We start from the raw sequence: 20472 nt of genomic DNA, 5'->3' as shown, positions 1-20472 counted from the left end.
AATCCACTCTTGCTACCCACAGAGGACTGGCCACAGCCACCAGAACCTTTAACCTGGGCCAGGAACTCCTTTAACCTGGGCCAGGAGCTCCTTTAACCTGGGCCAGGAACTCCTTTAACCTGGGCCAGGAGCTCCTTTCCTGGCTGCTGTTCCCTCTCCAGGTTCCCTCAGCCCCTCAGGGATGCTCCTGCCCATCCCTCATGTGGATCTTTTCCCTGTCCCTGTAGGAGCCCCCCACATTCCCAGGCACAGCTGGAGTTGTGGAAGGCTCAGATCAGCCTGTGGGGTCCCAGAAAAGCAGAATTCCTGCCCAAGTGTGGCCTTCAACAGCTCATGGGAATCTCCCACTCACACAGGAGAAAATGCTCATCCCAAGGCTTGTTTTTCCTCACCTGTAAGGAAATGGTTCCTCCCTCCAAGGCTTGCCAGCCTTTCACTTCACCCCAAGGGTTTTCTGCCCATAAACCTCAGGTTTTCACCCCTGACATGTCAGCTCAGACAGGAAGGAGCTCCTGGGGAAGGACCTGCACTGACCATGCAAAGTGGAGTGAAACACAGATCCAGGGATTTGCATTTAAGCAAATCCCAAGCAAGGTATGGTGCTGGAGACATCCCCGAGTTCTAGAAAACCCATTTCCGCCAGGCTCAGCTGGAAGTTTCCCAGGGAATTATGAGCACAGGCTTCACTCTGCTCTGGGCAGCTCATGAGGGACAGATCTTCCCCAAATTCCTGCAGGATCCGGGACCCCTCAGCAGCACCAGCAATGGAAACAGGTGAGTTCCAGCAGCTCAGATTTTCACAAGTTGGGGCATCCTCGTGGCAATATCAGGGAAGGAACTGACTGTGCTGTCCTTGGGCTCCTATTGAAAAAAAAATAAAACTCCACAAAAATTTGTCTAAAATAGACAAGTGACATCTTAAATGTCCCAAGAATTTAATAGTATCAATTAGCATGTTCTGCCTTCTGCAGACTGAATTTATATTCCTTCACAGTGCAATGGGTTTTGGTTTGGGTTGGGGGTTTTTTTATTATATTTTTTCAAAAGGCAGATCAAAGCTCTGTGAAATTGGATTCAATTTGCTTGGAAATGATATAAACTCGGGCCTGAATTAACATTTCCTTCCCCAGTGCTGCCAGTGGCAGAGTTATCTGAAGTTCTGACAGCTCAGCATCAGATGCCTCTGGATAATTCACTGTAAGCAACAGGTTCAGTTGTGTGAGAACTTCAGAACAGGGTTAGAGGGCTGAGAGCTGCTTGATTAAAACAATTTGGGCAGAGGAATAACTGAGGATGTGAGTGGAGTGACTGCAACAGCACAGAACAGTGGAAGTGCTTTTCCAGTGCCTTTGGGGCAGAGCAAAGGTGTCAGGAAAACCTGCAGAGCACCAGACCTGCTGGGATTCCTCCACCTGTGAGAGCTGATGCCCATTTCTGGCTACTTCTGTTGCTTTTTGGTCCGAGACTCTCATCCTCACCTCATTTTTGGGAGTCTGCCCCTTGCTTTGTGTTTGCTTTGTGCCTGAAGCTCTTTGGTCAGCACTCAAACACCAACATAAAATCCCACTTGCCCAAATTTGCAGCTGCTGTGACCCAAAAAAAATCCCATCTGGGGCAAGGCCAAGGCAGCACTGTGTTGTTTAAACCCTCTCTCATCTCCCCTTGTGTGCACCTGGGGCCACAATGCCACCAGCAAAGAGCCAAGGGGCACATCCTGCAGGGCAGAAGAGCCAAATGATAAATAAATCCTAGAGATCAAACACATCAGTTTGTTCTGCCTCAGCAGAGCGTGGCTCTGTGTTTTTTAAGGGATTAACTTCAAAGTTAAGGAGGTGGTTTTTTTTTTTGTTTGTTTTTTTTTTTTTTTTTTTTTTTTGTTTTTTTTTTTGTTTTTTTTTTGTTTTGTTTTGTTTTGTTTTGGTTTGGTTTTTTTTTTTTTTGGTTTTTTTTTTTTTTTTTTAATCCTGGATGATTCAATAAAAGCCCAGGTGGAAACTCCTCCCCGGCCCCACAGGTGGGAGCTCTGTGTTCAGGCCAGGATAAAAGAGCTGTCCCTGCCATTGTCCCTCCATTGTCCCTTTTTTTTTGGTGCCAAAACCTCTGTGCATCTCCCCAAATTCCATCCAGGCAGAGGGAGAGGGCAGATGCCTCGTGCCAAAGCCACTCAGAGCTGGTTTAGGCTGTGCTGTGCTCCAGAGCAAAACAACAAAACCCTCCAGGTGCCGTGGCAGGGACATTTTGTGCCTTCCCAATAACCTGGGTAAAAACAGAGCCCTCAGGCACCTGCTGTGGAGACAGAGCAGGCTGAGCAGGCAGCTCCTTTCTCCTTTTGGGGCTCAGAGGAGTCTCTCCATCCATCCAGGGCAGTTCCATGGGGTCAGGGCTGGCTGTGCTGGGAACCAGCAGCTCCACAAGGGCTGAGCCACGGCCCCCTCTGCTGAAATCTGCAGTTAAATAAACATTTTTTCTGAGCCGAAGAGGAAATTTGGGGTTCCCTTTGGAAAAATAAAAGCCCCAAAACCACCAGACAGAGAAGGATCAGCATGGAAAGGGTAGAGGACACATCAGTCTTTCCTCTGCTCTCACTGTCGGGCTCCCAAGGGATGATTTCCTGTTAATAATTGCAGATTTATATTTTCCCTCCCCAACTCGATGCGCAGAGGAGATGAATTGGTTTCTCCCAGCTGTTCTCTGCTTTCCCCTGACCCCTGCACCCCCTCAGTCCCCGCAGATTTCGGCAAACGCGTGTACCAGGGAGTGCGGGTGAAGCACACGGTGAAGGATCTGCTGGCGGAGAAGAGATCCCGGCAGAGCAGCGGCTCCCGCTTCACTGTGAGTCCCATCCCACACCCCTTCTGTAACCCCATAAAGTCACTCATTTCTGCTGTACAGAGAGTCTGGGGCACTGCCGGTATTAACAGAACAGCAAAAACTAATCCTTGCCCAAAACATCACTGATGGCTCCTTGTTTTTTACTTTTATTTTTTACCTCTGTGAACCTTAAATGCCTCGAATTCCTTTTTAAAGCCTGGCAGTGCTGTTAAATTCTTTTTTTTTCTTTCACATCCTACGTGTGACACCTTCCCAAGTCAACTTCCTTTGCCACCAGCTCCACTTGGACGAGGCAGTGCCCTGAAAATAGCTGCTCTTCCCCGAGTGCTGAGCTCCTTCCAGCTCCTCCCCGAGTGCCAGGGGAGCTGCAGGGATGTGATGGGCTGGAGAGAGGCCAAGCATCAGCTTGGAGGAGATGATTTCCTCTTAAAGTGGTTCTGTGGCAACAGGAAACCCAAGTCTTGCTACATAACACTGTTGTTTTTTTGTTTCTCAATCAGCAGCCAGGAAAGCGAGGCTGCCCCCAAAAAGGGACACAGTATTGTGATGGCAGGAGCTGGTGGCATCCAGTGGCACAAGGAACCCTTCCCTGGGTGCTCCTGGGACACGGGCAGAGGAGGGGGAGGAGAGAGAGGGAGCAGAGCCCCACATCTCTGGCAGCAGGACACAGAAATTGGGAATTCTGATGCTCTTTTCCCCCAAAGCCATTCACCTCTGGTGCTTTTTTTTTTTTTTTTTTTTTTTTTTTGGCTGAAGAGGCCTCACAGGGATTTACTTGCAGGTGTTTTTCTTGCTGTGACTTTCAGGCCCATTAACTCTGTGTGACAAAACAGGCAGGGAAAAAAAAGATAAAAATAAGCCAGGATTGGGCATCACCAAACCCAGCAGAATCCAGGCACAGAGGAAATCCATCCCCACAGCTCCAGCCCCATGAGCCATGGAGAAAGAACCACTGGGGAAGGCACAGTCCCAGCAGGCAGACATTTAGAGGAGCTCTCTGGGGAGCAGCAGGAAGCAGCTGAGAAAACAGCCCCTGGTTGATGATCTCACCATGTACCTGCTCCCCTCTCGGGAGGCGGCAGCTTCAACAGCCGCGCTGGAAACACCTGGAACTGTAAAATCCTCCTGGCTTTTATTGCCCTTGGCTTTGTGCTGCAGAGCCCAGCAGTTGTGTGTGGGGCTGTCTGATGCAAAACCAGCCCTGCTGCTCATTCCCCTGTGAGAGAGAGACAAAAAATTATTGTGCAGGGCAAACATCCTTATTTGCTCGGACGTTTCATGAAAAGAGCAGCTGGAAGTGCAGCTCTGTTTGTCTGGCAGGACATAACCCAGAATCAAAGCCAGGGGCACATAACTGAACACTCCTTTGGCTGTTGATGATGCAGGGTAATTTACCTGCATCTTTTGTTCCAGGGTGATCTTTGCTCCAGAAAAAAATAAGTAAAAGATCCCTGGGCTGTTGTTGGTGCAAGGGGAGGCCTGTGCTGGGCAGGGAAGGTCAGAGCTCAGCAGAGTAAAGCTTTGGGCTGAGGTTTCAATAATTTGCTGACAGCCAGGCCCTGCACACATCGAGTGATGGGAAATCAGGGTGTGCTGTGAGGAAACCCCCCCCAAAATCTGCACCAACTGCAGGACTGGGGCTTTAGGGAGAGTCTGGCTTTTCCTTTGCATGGTATGAACCTGCAGTTGTCCTCTGCAGGATCCCTGTCCTCTCTGAGGTGTGGAAGGGGATGCCTGGACAGGTGAGGCACTGCAAGGCTCTGCTTTAAAGAGAATTCACTGCTGAGTGTCCAGCAGCACTCCCAGAGCAGGGACACCCTTCCAGCAGTACCCTGCCCAGGCTCAGCTCTGCTTTGATGGAGAATTTTTATTCCTTCAGCTGGAATCACCAGAGAGGTGATGCCCTGAAGCCAAAGCTTTGCCAAAAGGCAAGGCCAGGTCATTATTTTGAGCTGGATCTTTAAATCTAGGAAGCTTTGTAGGCGAGTAGGAGGCAGTGGAGCAGCAGAGCTCTCTGGAGAAATCCCAGGCAGGATCTGTGCCTGGCCATGGGCAGGGCAGGCTGAGCCCCAGCTTATCAACAGCTGGACACACTGTGGGCCCCAGGGAGGCTGGACAGACCTGCAGGAGATGCAGACTGCCCGTTCCCATGGCAGGGAAAGGAAACAGTGCAGGGAGGAAATGAACTAATGGCTCTCAATTAAAGCCCACAAAGAGTGAGGAGGGGAATGAAACGCTGGGCTCTGCTCTGAGGAGGCCAAGGATGGGCTGCAGCAGAGGCTCCTGCACTGAATTCAGGAAGGTAAAGCCCTGGGAGCTCTGGGGCTCTCCAGCACAGGTGTGTACACACGGCCAGGCAGTTCCAGTGGCTGTTGACCAGACAGGATCAAAGATTAAATGCTCTGCTAGTTAAAAGTGATCCCTGCTGGAGGCTGCCAGCCCTGCCCAGAGACTTTCCTGTCCCTCCAGCAGAGCATCCCAGCTCCCACCACTGCAGCCCCTTGTCCTCTGGGCACCATCTGTGCTGCCTGAACCTCCCAGCTTGGCTTCTCCCCCTAAAAGTGACCTGGATGCTGAGAGAGGACCTGGATTTGCATGGGATGGCTTCAGCTGGGGACAGGTGCAAGCCCTGCCCGTGTGTCACCAACACTCCTCTGTCCACAAGCCCAGGGGCTCCTTCCTGCCACCTCCTGTCACCTCCTGCCACCTCTGCAGCCCGTGTGGCCCGTGCAGGCTCAGGGCTCATTTCCATGAGGGAGCAGGGAGCAGCTGCAGACCTTCCCTCGGCAGTAGAAGGAAGTCCTCAGAGCTGGCAAATTTAATTCAAATCTAAACCTCTAAATTTGGTTGCCTGCTAGGGCAGGAACCTCCTGTTTGCACTATGCAAACTGGCCAGAGGTGCCACCAGCAGTGGCCAGGGGACAGCAGAGGGGACAGCAGTGCAGCTGGGGGCTCTGGGGTCCTGCTCTCGGGGCCTGGAGCTCCCCAAACCAGAACTCAGTGGGATTCCAGAGGAGCTGATGCCTTTGCCAGGGTGCTCAGTAAGGAATGAGGCACTGGGAGCTTTCCAGGGATAATTCTCCTTTACCTGGGGACCAAGAAGAGACAACAACAACAACAACAACTATTATTATTATTATTATTATTATTATTATTATTATCATCACTATTGCTGTAGGATCCAAACAGGATTTAGGAACTCTCTTTCCCCCCACCCTGCTTGTGCTGCCAGGCCAAACAGCTCTGGGGCAGCAGACCCAGCACAGCTGAGCTGCAATGGGCTGGAATCTGCCCCTTTGGGCCACTCAAGGCCTCAGATCTCACCTGGCCTGGTTTGTGCCAACACCAGAAGGACTCCTCAGCATTCTGCCTGCTCCGAGGGACCCTGTGGGACAGGAGGGAGAAGCCAGTTATCTTGATACTCCTCCTCTTATCAGCTCTGCACAAGACCTTCACAATCTCTGCTTAGCCTACATCTGTTAATTCCTCCCAGGAAATCATGGAGTTAAACCCCTCACAGCACCCAGGCCCGAATAATGCACATGAATTACACTTAGAGAGCCTCCTTGCTTTGATCAGTCTTTTTTTTTTTTTTTTTTTTTTTTTTTTTTTTTTTTTTTCCCCAAACATCTCTTTATCTTTTGCAGGGCAGCACCAGCACAGCGCAGTCGCCCTTTGGCCAGATGCCAGGTGAAGTTCTCCCCGCCCTGATAAACCTCCTCCATGCAGGTGGGAGGGTTGGCACAACCCTGGTTCTTCTCCTCTAGAGGATGTGAGACAAGCCCCGGAGCGGGGCCACCCCTCAGAGAGAGCCCAGGAGGAAAGTAATTAAAAGAATCAAAAAAAGAGAACAGCAATAATCTTGTGTAAAAGCCTCAAAGAGAGTAATTAAAGTAGTTCCCACCTCTTTTAGCAGAGGAGCCGTACAGAATCCCTGCTTTTCCTCCTGTGTTTGCCCATTTTCCCCGCAGCTGGAGAGAGAAAGCACAAAATCAGGAGCTGACCTGTTTTATCCCTTGTGCTCTCGGGCAGGGAGAGCAGAGTGAGGCTGGAACCTCCTCCCCAGGGGCTGGAGCAGAGCGAGGGAAAAGCACAGCCTGGCTGAGCTGACCTCGATCTCCCTGCCCTCCTATTTAAAGCCTCCCAAACACTTTTGGTTTGGTGCAGATGGAGGTCACCAGATGGGAAGCAAAAACACCTCTGGGCTCACACACCTGAGTCAAGGCAGGATGGATTCCAGGATGGATTCCTGGGTGTTTGGATTCCAGGATGGATTCCAGGATGGATTCCTGGGTGGGTGGATTCCAGGATGGATTCCAGGATGGATTCCTGGGTGGGTGGATTCCAGGATGGATTCCAGGATGGATTCCTTGCCCCCACAGAGGTGTCCATCGTTCTGTGGCAGCTGTTAGAATTCCCTTTTCAGTTTCCCACCCTGTTTTGTGCCCCCCAGGCTCGCCCCCCACGGCTGGTTACTACGGCGTCCGCAGACCCTTCCCCGAGCTGGATTTCCACAGCACCAAGCAGTTTGTCAGTGATGTCTACTCCTCCCCTCTGGGCTCCAAGCCCTTCTCCTGCGACTCCTCTGCCCCCCAGGGCTACCCAGCCCTCCTGGAGCCCTATCTCAGCGAGCAGTTCGGGGATCACCGTGCTCCTCCTCTCCCAGCTGCCACCAGCTCCTTCTTCAACCCTCCTCCAGCTGTGCCCCCTCTCCTGCCGTCCTTCCCCAGCGACTCGGGGCCCTTCCTGCTCGTGAGTGGCTCCGTGGTTCTGTCCCCCAGGGCAGGGTCACCCCATAGAAATGTGGGCTTCAGTCAGGGGGGCTCGTGGGGGAAGGATGTGGCTGGGAAAGGGCTCTGGGGGAAAGGTTTTTCTCTTTGGTTCCATCTAATTGTCCCCTGTTCCTGTTGGAGACGTCCCATCTGAACTGGACACTGCTCCCAGGGACGGGGTGGGGTGTCCTGTGCTGGGCCAGGAGGGGGATTTGATGATGCTGGTGGGTCTCTTCCATCTCAGGATGCTCTGTGGTTCCATGGTTTTATAAAACTCCCTCCTTGGATTTCTAGAGACAGCCCTTGGTGACTTCAGGCTGTTGCCTGTCCCTATCCCTGTCACTTCCCACCACAGAGCTCCTGCATCCTGTAAGATCAGAGCTGGCCAGTCCTACTGGGACCCTGATGGATGTTTCCTGTCACAGTTATCCCACCCAACTGCTCCAGAGCCACAGGAACCCTTTGGGCCTTGCCTGGGATAGATATTCCCTAACCTCCAGGGCAGGCTTTTGTTCCTAAGGGTTTTCCTTGCCTTGTCTCCCTGTTTCCCTGCAGAGAGAGCCCTGGGAGCAAAGCTCCCCCGAGAGCCTCGGCCAGGCCGACAGTGCGTGCCCAGAGCCCCTGCAGGCGCTCCCCGCCAGCTCCAGCTGCCTCTCCCTGCCCGAACCCGGCGGCGTGTCCCCGTTCCGAGGCTCAGGCTGGACCCCAGCCCTCCCTGGAGCCCAGCCCTACCCTCTGCACCCCCTGGACGACGCTCACTACTCCCCCAGCTACGCTGGCACCTCTCCCTACAGCCTGTCCCCGTTGGTGGCCGTGGCCAACGAGCCCTCCAGGATGAGCCACCTGTGCCCGGAGCAGCCCTCGGAGCCACCGCACCTCCCCGACCACCCGGCCTGGCCGAAAGGGGATGGAAGTGCCCTCTGGGGGACTTATGAGGGCAGGAGAACTTATTGAGGAGAGAGGAGAGCTGGAGGAAAGAGAATCAGACCGTTATTGAAGCATAATTTTACACTCTGTCCTCAAAGTGCTCCTCCAAACGCGATGCTTTGTGCTCTGGTTAGAAACACAACCACTGGACACCACACTCAGCTCAGGGTGGTGCCTTCTAGTGCCTCCTGAGAGGAATTTCTCCCGGTCCCACGAGTAAAAACGCTCAGCCTGACAAACGTTCTGCGCTCTGCAGGTTTTTCCTACAACGAGGATCCCTCCTCGGGGGGCTCCTCCAGCCCTAATGGCTGAGAGGTTCTGCAGGGTGGGGACACTGCTGACCCGGGTGACCCCTGTTGACCCCGGGTGACCCCTGTTGACCCCGGGTGACCCCTGTTGACCCCGGGTGACCCCTGCCCACCTGCGGGGCACCAAACGACCCCTCCCCGAGGTCCCTTTGTCCTGGATGAGCCTTGCCCACCCCAGCCCACCCTGAGGGGCAGGAGGCTCCCGGGGCCCCCAGGGGGGCCGGCAGTGGGGAGGGGAGCGGTGCCCAGCCCGGGGACACTCCGGGGCCCGCGGCCACTAGAGGTAGCTCTGCACACACAAACACAGCGGGCCGGAGCCCTGGGAGAGGCGGCACATCCCTCCTTTGGGCTCTGGCCCAGCCAGGGGGGCCCCTCTGCCTCAGCTCGCCCCCAGCCTGGCACCCCCTGCAGCAGCAGCAGCAAGAGGCTCCGGAGCCATTCCAGCCCCGGGGAATGTGAAGGGATGAGGCGCTTTAAATCCTTCCTGGCCTTTTCTCCTCGAATCCCGGGGCTGGGGGGGCTTTTGGAGCCTTCACAGCACCTTCCCCTTCCCCGAGTGGCAGCTGTGGGGTGGTCCCTGCCCATCCAGAGCTGTCCCCCATCACCTCAGGGTGTGTGCAGCTCCCCTGGCCCCACAGCCGGCCCTGCTGCCCCAAACCTGAGTCCAGCCCGAGCCTCGTTCCCCTCCATGCCTGAATCCCAGGGCCCATCCCAGCTGTGCCCTGCCAGGGCCTGCTCTGAGCAGGGCCATGGGCCTCGGGGGCTGTGCGGCCTCCAGGCTCTGGGGGAGAAGCAGGGACAGGGGTTTGTGCTGTTCCTCAAAGCGTTTGACCCCCTCAGGCATCCAGCTCCTAACCCAGGCAGGGTTTTTATCAGGCTGGAAATGCCCCCAGGCCCTGCGGGGACAGGCAGAACTGAGCTCAGTCTGTGTTTGCTGGAGGCTCCAGCTCCCCCAGGCTGCAGGCTCTGCTCACAGGGGTAGACACCATCCCTGCTCCCTGCAGCCACCCACAGCAGCCCCAGCCAGGGAAAGGTTTCAGATCCCAAATTCCTCACTGAGACCCCCCACACCCCTTGCACAGCACATTCCTTTGTGCTCCGGGGCAGGTGGGCTCCTCTCCGGGTGGGATTGTCCCTATAAAGCTGTCCCAGGTGAGGCTTGGCCTACCAGGAGCTGCAGGGGCACATTTCAGAGCCAGGAATGGCCTCACTCCCCGCAGAAATCAAGTGTTGTTTGTTCAGCTTAAAGGAGAAGAAAAGATTGGGCCGTGACAGCAGCCAGGCTGAGCTGCTGGTAGATGATTAACAGCCTGGCCTGCTCTGTGCCTCCACTGCCTCCACAGGCACAGGCTGTGGTCCCCAGGGAAAAGCTCAAAGGCAGCCTGAAAACCCAGTGACAGCAGTGCTGGGAAGGGATGGCCATCCCTAAAGCCTGAGCCACACACTGACCCCCCCAGCTGCAGCTCCCGGGGCAGGCCAGCACTGAGCCTGGGGAGGAAAAGGCTGATTTGTGCAGCCCTGACAAACAGCCTGAACTGGGGGAAAACACAAATAAACTCCAGGGTGAGCCCAGCAGGCAGGCAGAGGGGGGAATGCTGTGGGGAGAAGTGGGGTTTGGGTAAATTCACCCCCCTGCCTGCCCAGGGCAGCCTCTTTGTTAGGCCATGCCTGGCCATTGCCATTTTGGCCCCAAAACCTCAGAATTTAGCCTTAAAACGTGAAAAAATGTACAAAAAGCGAGTGGGTCCCTTGCAGAGTGCTCACTGCAGGTAGCAAATGAAATATGAGAGGGCTGGAGCCCAGGCTGTGCATCTGAGGGGAAAACACTGAGCTGCTTTGGAGGCATCTGCTTCATTCAGGGAAAGATGGATAAAACCCTGCAAATGTCCCAAAAGCAAAGGGTGGGGAGGGTGACCCCGGCAAATCCTATTCCCCCAGACCCTCTGCTAGATGGGGATGTGCTCGGTTTCACCAAAAGATAGCCCATTTTGTGGAGCCTTTGAATATTCAAATTGAAAGTATCGCGCAATCATTGATTGTCAAATCATTGGTTTCTAGAGGTTTTAAATACTTGGCATTAGGAGAGAAAAACTCAAACTTATACCCGTAGGGATAAAACAATAATATTGTCGGGATCCACCTGCCATTGCCACCAGGCGGGCAGGTCCCTTCGGCCCCAAATTTCGAGGCTGACTCCTCTTGCCCCCTTGGCCAGCCCTGGGGCCGGGGGCCACCTGTGCTGCTGCTCCGGGCACCCGGCGAGGTGCCGCCCGCCCGGCTCGGGATGTCCGGTAAGCCCCGCTCCGGCCCCCCCGGCCCCGCCGGCCCCGCTTTTGGGGCCGTTTCGGGGTTCACTGGCCGGGGTCACTCCGCCAGCCGGCGAGACGAGCCCGCCTGCCAAGGCAGGAGGGAGCGGAGAGGGCGGGGAGGAGGGAGGGAGGAGGCAGTGAAGGATCGGCTGCTGCCGCGGGGTGCCAGCGCGGCCGGCTCGGGACGGGCTCCGCGGGCACCGAGCGGGGCTTCTGCGGGGCTGGGAGCGCTGCCATCCCCGGCCGGGGGGTGACAGGGGACCCCGCACCTCTGGGTGTCCACCCTGCATCCCTGTGTGCCCACCCCGCACCTCTGTGTGCCCTCTCTCCATCTCTGTGTGCCCACCCCGCATCCCTGTGTGCCCACCCCGCACCTCTGTGTGCCTTCTCTGCACCTCTGTGTGCCCTCTCTGCATCCCTGTGTGCCCACCCGCATCCCTGTGTGCCCACCCCGCACCTCTGTGTGCCCTCTCTGCATCCCTGTGTGCCCACCCCGCACCTCTGTGTGCCCTCTCTGCATCCCTGTGTGCCCTCTCTGCATCCCTGTGTGCCCACCCCGCATCTCTGTGTGCCCACCCCGCATCCCTGTGTGCCCACCCCGCACCTCTGTGTGCCCACCCCGCACATCTTGCTCCTAAATCCCAATCCCACTCCCCGACCCCGAGTCCGCCCCCTGTCCCTGTCACCCGACTCCCAGCCCACCCTCAGCAGCCTTTCCCTGATGCCCAGCACTGTCACTCTGCCCCTGGACCCCCAGCCCCATCACCCTGCTCTCTGACCCCCAGAATCATCACTCTGCCCCTGACCCCCAAACCCACCCTGTCCACCCTTCTCCCTGACCCCGAGTCCATCACCTTGCCCCTGACTCCCACCCCCTGCCCTTGACTCCCAGCCCACCCTCATCACCCTGCTCCTCATCCCCAGCCCAGCCTGTCCTTGTCACTCTGCTCCTGATCCCCACCCTGTGCCCACCCTGCCCTGACCCCCAGCCCCATCACCCTGACCCCAGAGCCACAACCCTGCCCACCCTGTGCCCACTCTGTGCCCACCCTCACCATCCCACCCTTGACCCTGCTAGAAGGAGCTGCTCCCCCTGGCCTCAGGGAGGTCTATTCCCCTGAAATCCCACCCTCCCCTCCCCTCATTTCCCCCATCTTTAGTTTGTTGAACAGCAACAAACCACCAAAACATGAGCTGGATAATCCCCAGCTCAGCAAACTGCCCTAAAGGGACCCGTGTGCCTGTCACAGCTTGTCCTGCCCCCAGGGAGGGCTGGCAGAGGTCACAGCAGCAGAGGACAGTGCCTGCAGTGCAGGATTCCCGGGCTGTGTGGGCAGAACCTGCAAACTCGGCTTTGTTTTTGTGCCAGGATCTCCTGGCACCGTGCACTGCCTTGGGGAAGGTGTTCTGTGCCCAGAGGTGGCACTGGAAGGCCGGGTCCAGCTCTGGCACTGCTCTGCTCCTGCTGGGAGTTTATTTTTTGGGCTGTCTGCTCCCCGCTCTGGCAGTTCTTGAGTGTAGAGACCAGTCTGGGTGTGTTTCCTTTCCTTGTGTGGTTTGGATTAAAACTCCAGCAGAAAGTGAGGACAGAAACAACTGCCAGAGGATCTGAGTGTTTTACCATGAGCACAACAAGTGAAAGTGGTTTTTCAGAAGAACTGAATTCTTTATTATTTCCTGTCCTAAAAATCCCTCATCAGGTAGTGACTGGTGACTGCTGGTTGGTTTGGGCTGGATTAAACACACCCTAAATTCTTGTTTGAAATAAGTAGGGGGTTGTGCATGAGCAGAATAAAGAGAGAATCTAGGCTTTGCAAGAAAGCAGCCATTTTATTGGTGTTTTGTTTAGCTCTCTGAATAACCACCCACATATTTCCATTGTTTTATTCCTGCCAGATGAAGCGCTTCCCACATTTATTTTCAGGTCCTGAGAGAGGCAAATATGTCAGGAATTTAAATGAATCCAACAGCAGCACCAGATGGAGCTTGGTGTTGGGAAAGCTGGAAAGGGGGCAGGGGGAAGAAGGAGATAGAGAAGAATAAAACATGTAGTTATTAAATATTATCAACAGCAAGATTTTCATGAGTGTCTGCCTGTCCCAAGCTGGAACAGCAGGTGTTAAAGGGGGCTGTGAGTGTGATTGCAAACAGAGAGAAATTAGTTATGTTAAATCTACTTGTTCTCCACATAGAGCACACCTGACAACCTGCTGGGTTTGCTGTTTGCTCTGACATTCTCTCTCTTTGTAAAGTGTTTTTTTCCCCACAAATTCTTCCAGGAAAGCCCAAGGTGTACCAAGGTGTGAGGGTGAAGATCACAGTCAAGGAGCTGCTGCAGCAGAGGAGAGCACGACAAGCAGCCACTGGTTCAGCAGTGAGTAAAAACACCGTGGGGTTTGCTTTGTACCTTCTCTTTAATTTGGGGGGTGGTTATTTTTGCCAAGACTGTAATCTCTGGGCCAAAATTTGAGTGGAACAGGCTGGTGAGGAGGAGGGAAAAGAACATTCAGTCAAAGTAGCTGCAGCAGTCACCTAAAGGAGTAAGAATCTGAGCAGTATAGGGAGAAAGCAGAGTTGCTGCTCCAGAAAAGTCACTCCCTCCGGGATGGAAGGCTCACCTGGGCAGCCCCGTCCCTTCTGGAGGAGGGGATGGAGCTCTGTGTGCACACACACCTGCACATTCCCTCTCAATCCCTCTTCCAGCCTTTGTAGGATTCCTCCAGCTCCAGCCACTCTGGGGATTTGCATAAAGAGCTTGGCAAATCATTATTTCTTCCTGGTTCGTGACACTGCAGCTCTTGAAGCCTTTCAGATTTCAGCTTCTGCCCCTTGCTGTGGCTGATTGCACAAACCCCAGCCTGAGAGGGTAGGGGTAGGGGCAGGGAGGTCTGGGTGGAGAGAACTGTCAGGTTTTGGAAAGCCTGGGTCACTCCTCCCCTGCAGCCCCAACAGCAGCAGCCTCTCCATCACAGCCAGGTGTCCCAGGGCCCCTCCAGCCCTTCGCACAACCCCTGTGGTGCCCACACAGGAAAAAATGAAAAGTGCCAGTGAGAGATGTCACCTCACAAGGTACAGCCCACCCCAAAACCCCCGAGGCTTTGGGATGTGAGCTGAGAAAAGCTCAACCCCATCTCTGCCTTCTGACACCTGCACCGGGGAGAAAAGGCACTCTCAGCCCAGAGGAGCCACTGCTCCAGGAATTCAATGCACGGGATGTGCTGGGAAGTTGTTGCCAGGGAAATGAGCTGCTCACCCGAGAGCATCTTGAATGAAGGAAATGCAGTTGAGGGCTGTATGAATTAAAACTGAGGGGAAAAATATCCAACAGTATTCGTAGTTGCAAAGGAAAATCCTGGGCCCCAAACATCAAAACTCCCGTGGCTCTTGGGGTGGATTTCTCCCTTCCAGCAGCTCAGGATCCTAGAAGTGGTTGGTCTGTCTTGCTTCAGCTTCCAACATTCCTTAAAAAATGAAGTTATCCCTTTTCAAGGAGCACTGGCTCTCAAACACCACCAATCCAGTCTGATGGGGCTCCTGGAGTGGTCTTGAGTTAATGACTCATTCTCAGTAACCTCCATCCCTGTGAACTCCTCGGGATTCCCTCCGCTGTGCAATCCAGGCTCCTGGAAATCAGCACATTTTAGTGTCAGAGGCAGCTCTGTGGCATCGGGAGTGCAGCAAAAGGAGCCCCCTGAGCAGGGAGTCCATCCAGGGGCTCCACACCGGCTCAGTGTTGTTGTTTCCCAGTGCCTGTCATCAGGAAAAATCCTGTTAAAGCACATTAATCGAATATTCTGTCAGTGCCGGGGAGGTTTTCCCAGCCACAGCTGCGAGGGAAATAAGGTTTGTTTCAAGAGTTTTCTCTGAAATCCAGACTCACCTCGCTCAGTGCCACAGCTCCTCTCCTTCCCTTCTCTCTGCTCAGGTGTCCTGGGGCAGCAGCAGCAGCAGCAGCAGCAGCAGCAGCAGCATCCAGTTCTCAGAGTCTGTGTCTCCGCCTCGCCCAGGTTGGTACAAAGCCCATCCACACGGCCCTACTGCCCCATTCCCAAATTTTCCCACCGCCCCGAGCCTTCCCAGCCCTTGTTTGGGGCCGGCACCACCCGCGGGGCGGCCAATCAGACCCGCCAGGAGCCCGGGGAATGCAGATGAGGAGCTCAGGGAAAGAACATTCAGTCAGAACCTCTCCTTTCTGGAGGTTATTCCTGCCCGCAGCGGGGAATTGCATCCCCTTCGGGAAGGGATGCTCATCCCTGGGGAATGACATCCCCTTCCCCGGGCTGTGGGTGCCGCACTGAGGTCAGAGTGCCCTGGAGCTGAGTCTGGTCTCCCTCTCCTGCCACCATCCATAGGAGTGAGAGAAACACCAGATTTTCAACACCCCCGAGTTTCCTCCTCCTGCCTGCGAATATCCTAGGAAAAGGGAGAAGGGGAGGGACACTTTGGGCTCACAGATCCTTCAGTTGTCCCCGGACAAAGCCTAGAGGAAAGGCTGGGCAGGTGTGAGTGCACACATTGCACGGACAAGGAAATTGTTAAATCATTGATCTCTGGGAATCCATTTGCTTATGTTAATAAAGAAACGTGAGACACGCCACAGCTGACATGCCAGAGCTGCCTCGGGCTGGAAAGTCTCCACCAGTTTATGTATTTTGGGTGTTTCTCACTCCACACAGGCAGCTGAACGCTGCCACCTTTGACCCTGCAATGTGCACTTCAGCCCTGGGCCCTTCATGTGGACAGGGCTTAAACCGTGTTTGAACTCGGTGTGAAGAGATAATAATTCTGCAAAGCCACATCTGCTGTGAGCTTTCCAGGAACTCACCCTTTGGCCAGTAACACGATGTGGTCACAATGTCACATCATCCCTGGCTTGCTGCATTTCTTCTGCTCAGGAGTTTGTCTCCTGTCTGGCTGTTTGGAGGATAAAAACTGCAAATTATCCTCCTGTATCCCCTTTTCCCTGCAGGTGTAGCTGCCCCAGGTCTGGAGATGAGGCAAAGGCACATCTGCCAGGCTGGGAAGCACAAATCACTGCCTGGCACCTTCTGGGGCAGCAAACAGTGCACAGAAGGGAGGCCAGAAGGTCAAGAGTCTGAGGGAGTTTCCGGCTGGATCCCTGTCCAAAAAGCCTGGGGCCAGAAGAGTTTGCAGCATTTAAAGAGCTTTATAGCTGAGGGGGCTGGATTCCCTGAGTGACTCCCCTGCTTTTGAGCATCTCCCTCCTGGTCTCTGCTTTCCTACAAAATTCACCCTGCCCTTGAAAGGCCTATATTGATGTCTAAATTCTAGAATTTTAATGTCTGAATTCACAGGGTTGCTGAGCATAGGAGAGCACTGAAACCTGGCCTGGGGCAACAACATCTGCCTTCTGTGAGAACATACATGGATTAATTTGCTGCTGTCTGCTCTCCCTTCTCTCCTAGAACCTTTTGAAGCAGAAGCCCTCCCTGCTGTGCCCAGCTGCTGCCCGTCCTGGCAGTTCTCCAGCTGCCTGTCCTGTGAGGAGAGCCCTGGGTACCTGGAGCAGCTGATAGATTCCTGCCTGCAGTCGGATGTGCCCTCGGAGCCAGCCCTCAGTGCCTTCCAGCCCTCACACTACACCCCAGAGCCCTTCCAGCCACTCCAGCTCTGCTTCAACCAGGGCCTGGTGAGCTTTGGGATCCAGGGGGGGCAGCCACAGGTGTCCCCAAGGGGACAGGGAGTCACATCCCGGGGCAGGACAGCAGCAATGTGGGAATTTGGCTGTTTTTAGGCCCCTGGGATGCTCATGGGCTCTGAATGCTTTCCCAAGGGGAGCCCCAAATGAACTGGGAGAGGCTGCAGGGCGGGGAATATCCCTTCTAGAGGTCCTGGAGGTTTTCTGCAAACAGTAGCACAGTTCCTGCTGAGAGAATCTGCCTTTGGGTTTGGACCTCCAAGATCTCCCTGGGCAGCCTGAGAAAGGCACCAGCACAGTAATTCTGGCTGCTGGCCACATTTCCCTGAAATCTCTCTTTTTTTTCTTTTTTTTTTCTTTTTTTTTTTTCTTTTTTTTTTTTTTTTTTTTTTCCCCTTTTATTTCCCTCTCTGTCTGACCCTGCAGGCTGCCAGCTCTCCCAGCTCAGCCGACCTGCCCAGCCCGTGGAGCTCCAGCTGCTCTCCCCCCGAGCTGTCCCCGCTGACCCCAGTGACCCCCAGCCCGCCCTCGGCCCTGGACCCCAAACCCTACAGCTGCCCCATGGAGGAGTGGCCCTGGCAGGGCCCGTGTCCCCTGGGCAGCCCAGCCTGCTGCTGCACAGCCTGCTGCTCCCAGGACATGGAGAGCAGGATCCCACAGTGCTGCCCCTGCCCCAGCACGGACTGCACGGAATTCCTGCCTCCCCTGCCCGAGGATTTCTTCAGGAGGGACAGGAGCTGTGACATTTGCTACAGCTAATGGGGACTGTGGTTTCACACATCCACTCTATCCAAATCAGATTAAATTGCCCATGAACTATGCAAAGTTTGTGCTGCCTAACACAGTCCAGTTCATTATTCACTACTTACACTTTTTTTTTTTTTACATGATGCTGTCACTACATTAATCTCTGGTCAGGGGTGTTTTGTTGTTGTTGTTTTCGTTGTAGTGGTTTGGTGGGGTTTTTTTCCCTGATTATTTTCGTTGTCGCTGTTTTTAAAATAATTCTGAAGCTGCCTTATCAAACACCTGTCATTAAACCAGCTCTTTTTGATACAAATAAATCATTTGGTGCAAATGCTGAAGCCTGGTTGTTTTTCATGTGCTAAAGATCAATGCTCCCCTTTTCTGCTGCTGACCCAGGCTGCTGACCCTGCCCTCACAGGGGTGAGGATGAGATTTTGAGCAGCCTGTTCAGTGACATCAAAGGTCTCACTCACCCTTTCCAGCAGATAAAAGGTCCATGTTTAATCCAACATCCAGAATTTCCCAGAGAACTCTGTGCATCACCCAGCTCTGGGGCAGATCTGCAGCTCAGGCTGCCCTGCTGACACTTGCCAGTGTTTCTGGCAGGAAAAAGAGGCTGCTCTTTGCCACACCAGCCCAGGGTTTAGCCCACAGATCCTGGGGCTAAACCCTTTTACAGAGGTAAAACCCAGAGCCAAACTTCTCTGGCTGCTGCTCAGCACCAGCTTCCCTGTGCAGGCAGAGTTTCCCTGAGAGGAAACTGATGTGATGAGGAGCTCTGATGTAGTTGGGCAGCCCTCGGTCAGGTTTGGGCTGTTGATAAAAGGTTTTCAGCATAACCAGCTGAACAGGAGCTAAATGCTTTGTTTTTTTGAAATAAAAGTAGATAATGGGAAAGTTGTAATACCTGAGGATTTCCTGTTTCTTGCATAAACCCAGACCTTTCTAAGATTTTGTCTGGCATCCTCTTGGTGAGGCAGACCCAGTTTCTCAGTTGAGAAAGAAAAGAAAGAAAAGAAAGAAAGAAAGAAAGAAAGAAAGAAAGAAAGAAAGAAAGAAAGAAAGAAAGAAAGAAGCATCTCTCCACATTAAATTCCACTAAAAAGAGAAAATAACCACAGCTGTGAAGAGAAATATGAATTTTATCCAGCTCTTTGCTCACCTCATCCAGACACTTCCACACTGAACTGAAAATCTTTCCAATTCCTTTGCCTTATATAAGGTAATGTGGTTTTTTTTCGTCCCAAAACATGCTTTAAAAATATTTAGACACCTTCAAATAATATCTCCCCTTCTCCTCTGATCAATCTCAGCATTGGCCCAAGTGATAAATTCAGATATATATATATATATATATATATATATATATATATATAATTACACAAATCATAAAGAGCTGTAATTTTGCAGCAGTTAAAGGTGTGATCACCCCTGTGCAGGGACACCCCACCAAGTGTCATTTCAGTTGTGCTGGCAGCTGCTTCAGCCCCTGAGGGATATTTTGGGGCACTGAAGGACTGAAGTTGTGCCCCAGAGCTCTGCCAGTGCCAGCTCCTCCTGTGCCTGCTGCCTCAGGTGCAGGCACACCTCGGGCCACACGTCAAAGCCCCTTATCAGCAACATGAAAGAGCCAGCAGGAGATAAGGCTGAGGCAAGAAATTTGAGGCTTGTGGAGGAAATGGGGTGCCCACATCCTCCCCATGGCTTGGCAAGGTCAGGCTGAGCTTAGCAGAGCCAGGGAGATGCTGTCAGGGGGTAAAAGGGCACCATGAAATGAGAAATAAGGGTTTAAAAACACCCATTAACACTTATTAACGTATCTTAGAGTAGCAGCTGGAGTGTGCACAGCAAGTGTTGGAGTGTGACAAGATATCTGTGACCTCCAGATGAGGTGGAATTCTGAGAGGTTCTTGGCACACTTATCAATATATTACAGTGTGGATCCTCGCCAGGACTGCTCTGTGCAGGGGCTGTGGTGGTGCCCATTCCTGACCCCACTCAGCGATGGCAGCACTAAAACCACCCCAAATCCCATCCTTCTCCTCGGGTGGTGCCTGATCCAGGCAAAAAAAGCCTCCTCCTCAGAGGAGACAAAGATATTTCCAGCAAAATATTCCTACACACCAAAATCTCCAGGTTTTATCAGCTTCCATCACATCAGCAGCAAGGTTTCCATTCCTTGCAGCCTTTTCCTCTTTCCTGCTGCTCCTTCTCCAGTGGTTTTGCAATTCCCCCCAGTGCCAGGCTGGAAACACGTTGGAGATGATGTCCCCACTCCCTGTCAACAACCCCGGGGACACACTCAGGACAAGTAAAAGCTTGCTGGATGTTGTTGACACGAGAAAGGGAAAAAAAACCCACAACAGAGGAGCCATTCAAAGGTTGATTCTGGCTGTGAGAAATGTGTTATTTCCCTCCTTTAGCCTTCTCAAAAATAATAATAATAAATAAAAGGAGTTAAAGGAAATACCTAAACCAGGCTGGCATTTCATCAGGCCCTGCCAGGTGAAGCCCTGACCGCCTTTATAAACACAAACCCGAGGATCATCTCCTGCCTGCAAAGCCACGAATAACTCCAGGAGTCACCCACAGTTACAGGGAAAAGAAAAGGTTCTTATTTCCAGCTCCTCCAGCAGAGAATTCGAGCTGAAAGTTTCACTTGCCAACCGGCTGACAGCTTTTCTATGGAGCCACTTCAGAACGTTTGTTTGGCGATAAGAAGCCTTTGTTATTAACAACTTATCCGAAGCCACAGGTAGGAAGAGATAAACTGTGCAAATAAAGGGATATCGCACACTGCCAGCACTGCTGGGCTTAGAGAAGTTACATTTCCCCCGAAACAGCAATAAAAAAATCCAGGGGTGAACTGTGAACTCCTTAAATCAGGGAAATTCACCCCAGCAGAGAAGACACTCAGG

General features: G+C 53.4%; 2 protein-coding genes and 1 long non-coding RNA gene across 4 annotated transcripts; 2 read left to right on the top strand and 1 right to left on the bottom strand.

The window, feature by feature from the left end:
* Positions 1-2931: 2931 nt before the first annotated feature.
* On the bottom strand, positions 2932-10099 carry LOC310919029. Of its 2 annotated transcripts, none has more exons than XR_014591778.1 (4): positions 10008-10099; positions 6157-6217; positions 3883-4048; positions 2932-3649 (listed from the first exon to the last, which is right to left on the bottom strand). It is a non-coding gene; the product is annotated as an uncharacterized lncRNA (long non-coding RNA). The 2 variants fall into 2 exon arrangements; XR_014591779.1 differs by lacking the exon at positions 10008-10099 and adding an exon at positions 6307-6362.
* On the top strand, positions 6462-8730 carry POU2AF2 (POU class 2 homeobox associating factor 2; the record flags this gene model as incomplete). The annotated part of the gene is made up of 3 exons (XM_083878136.1): positions 6462-6522; positions 7286-7584; positions 8160-8730. Coding segments are annotated over 3 exons (759 nt in total), but the record flags the coding sequence as incomplete, so codon positions are not given.
* A 1024-nt stretch (positions 10100-11123) lies between the features above and the next one.
* POU2AF3 (POU class 2 homeobox associating factor 3) lies at positions 11124-18099 on the top strand (the record flags this gene model as incomplete). The annotated part of the gene is made up of 6 exons (XM_083877933.1): positions 11124-11398; positions 12802-12848; positions 13428-13522; positions 15074-15155; positions 16575-16798; positions 17234-18099. 6 exons carry the CDS (start codon positions 11124-11126, stop codon positions 17564-17566), a joined length of 1056 nt encoding a protein of 351 aa, XP_083734059.1. The 3' UTR covers positions 17567-18099.
* Between the last annotated feature and the right edge of the window lie 2373 nt (positions 18100-20472).

This window comes from Zosterops lateralis, assembly GCF_965231275.1.
Source record: "Zosterops lateralis genome assembly, chromosome: 25".
Classification (NCBI taxonomy): domain Eukaryota; kingdom Metazoa; phylum Chordata; class Aves; order Passeriformes; family Zosteropidae; genus Zosterops; species Zosterops lateralis.
The sequence above is the reverse complement of the archived record's forward strand: the minus strand, read 5'-3'. Positions and strand labels throughout refer to the sequence as shown.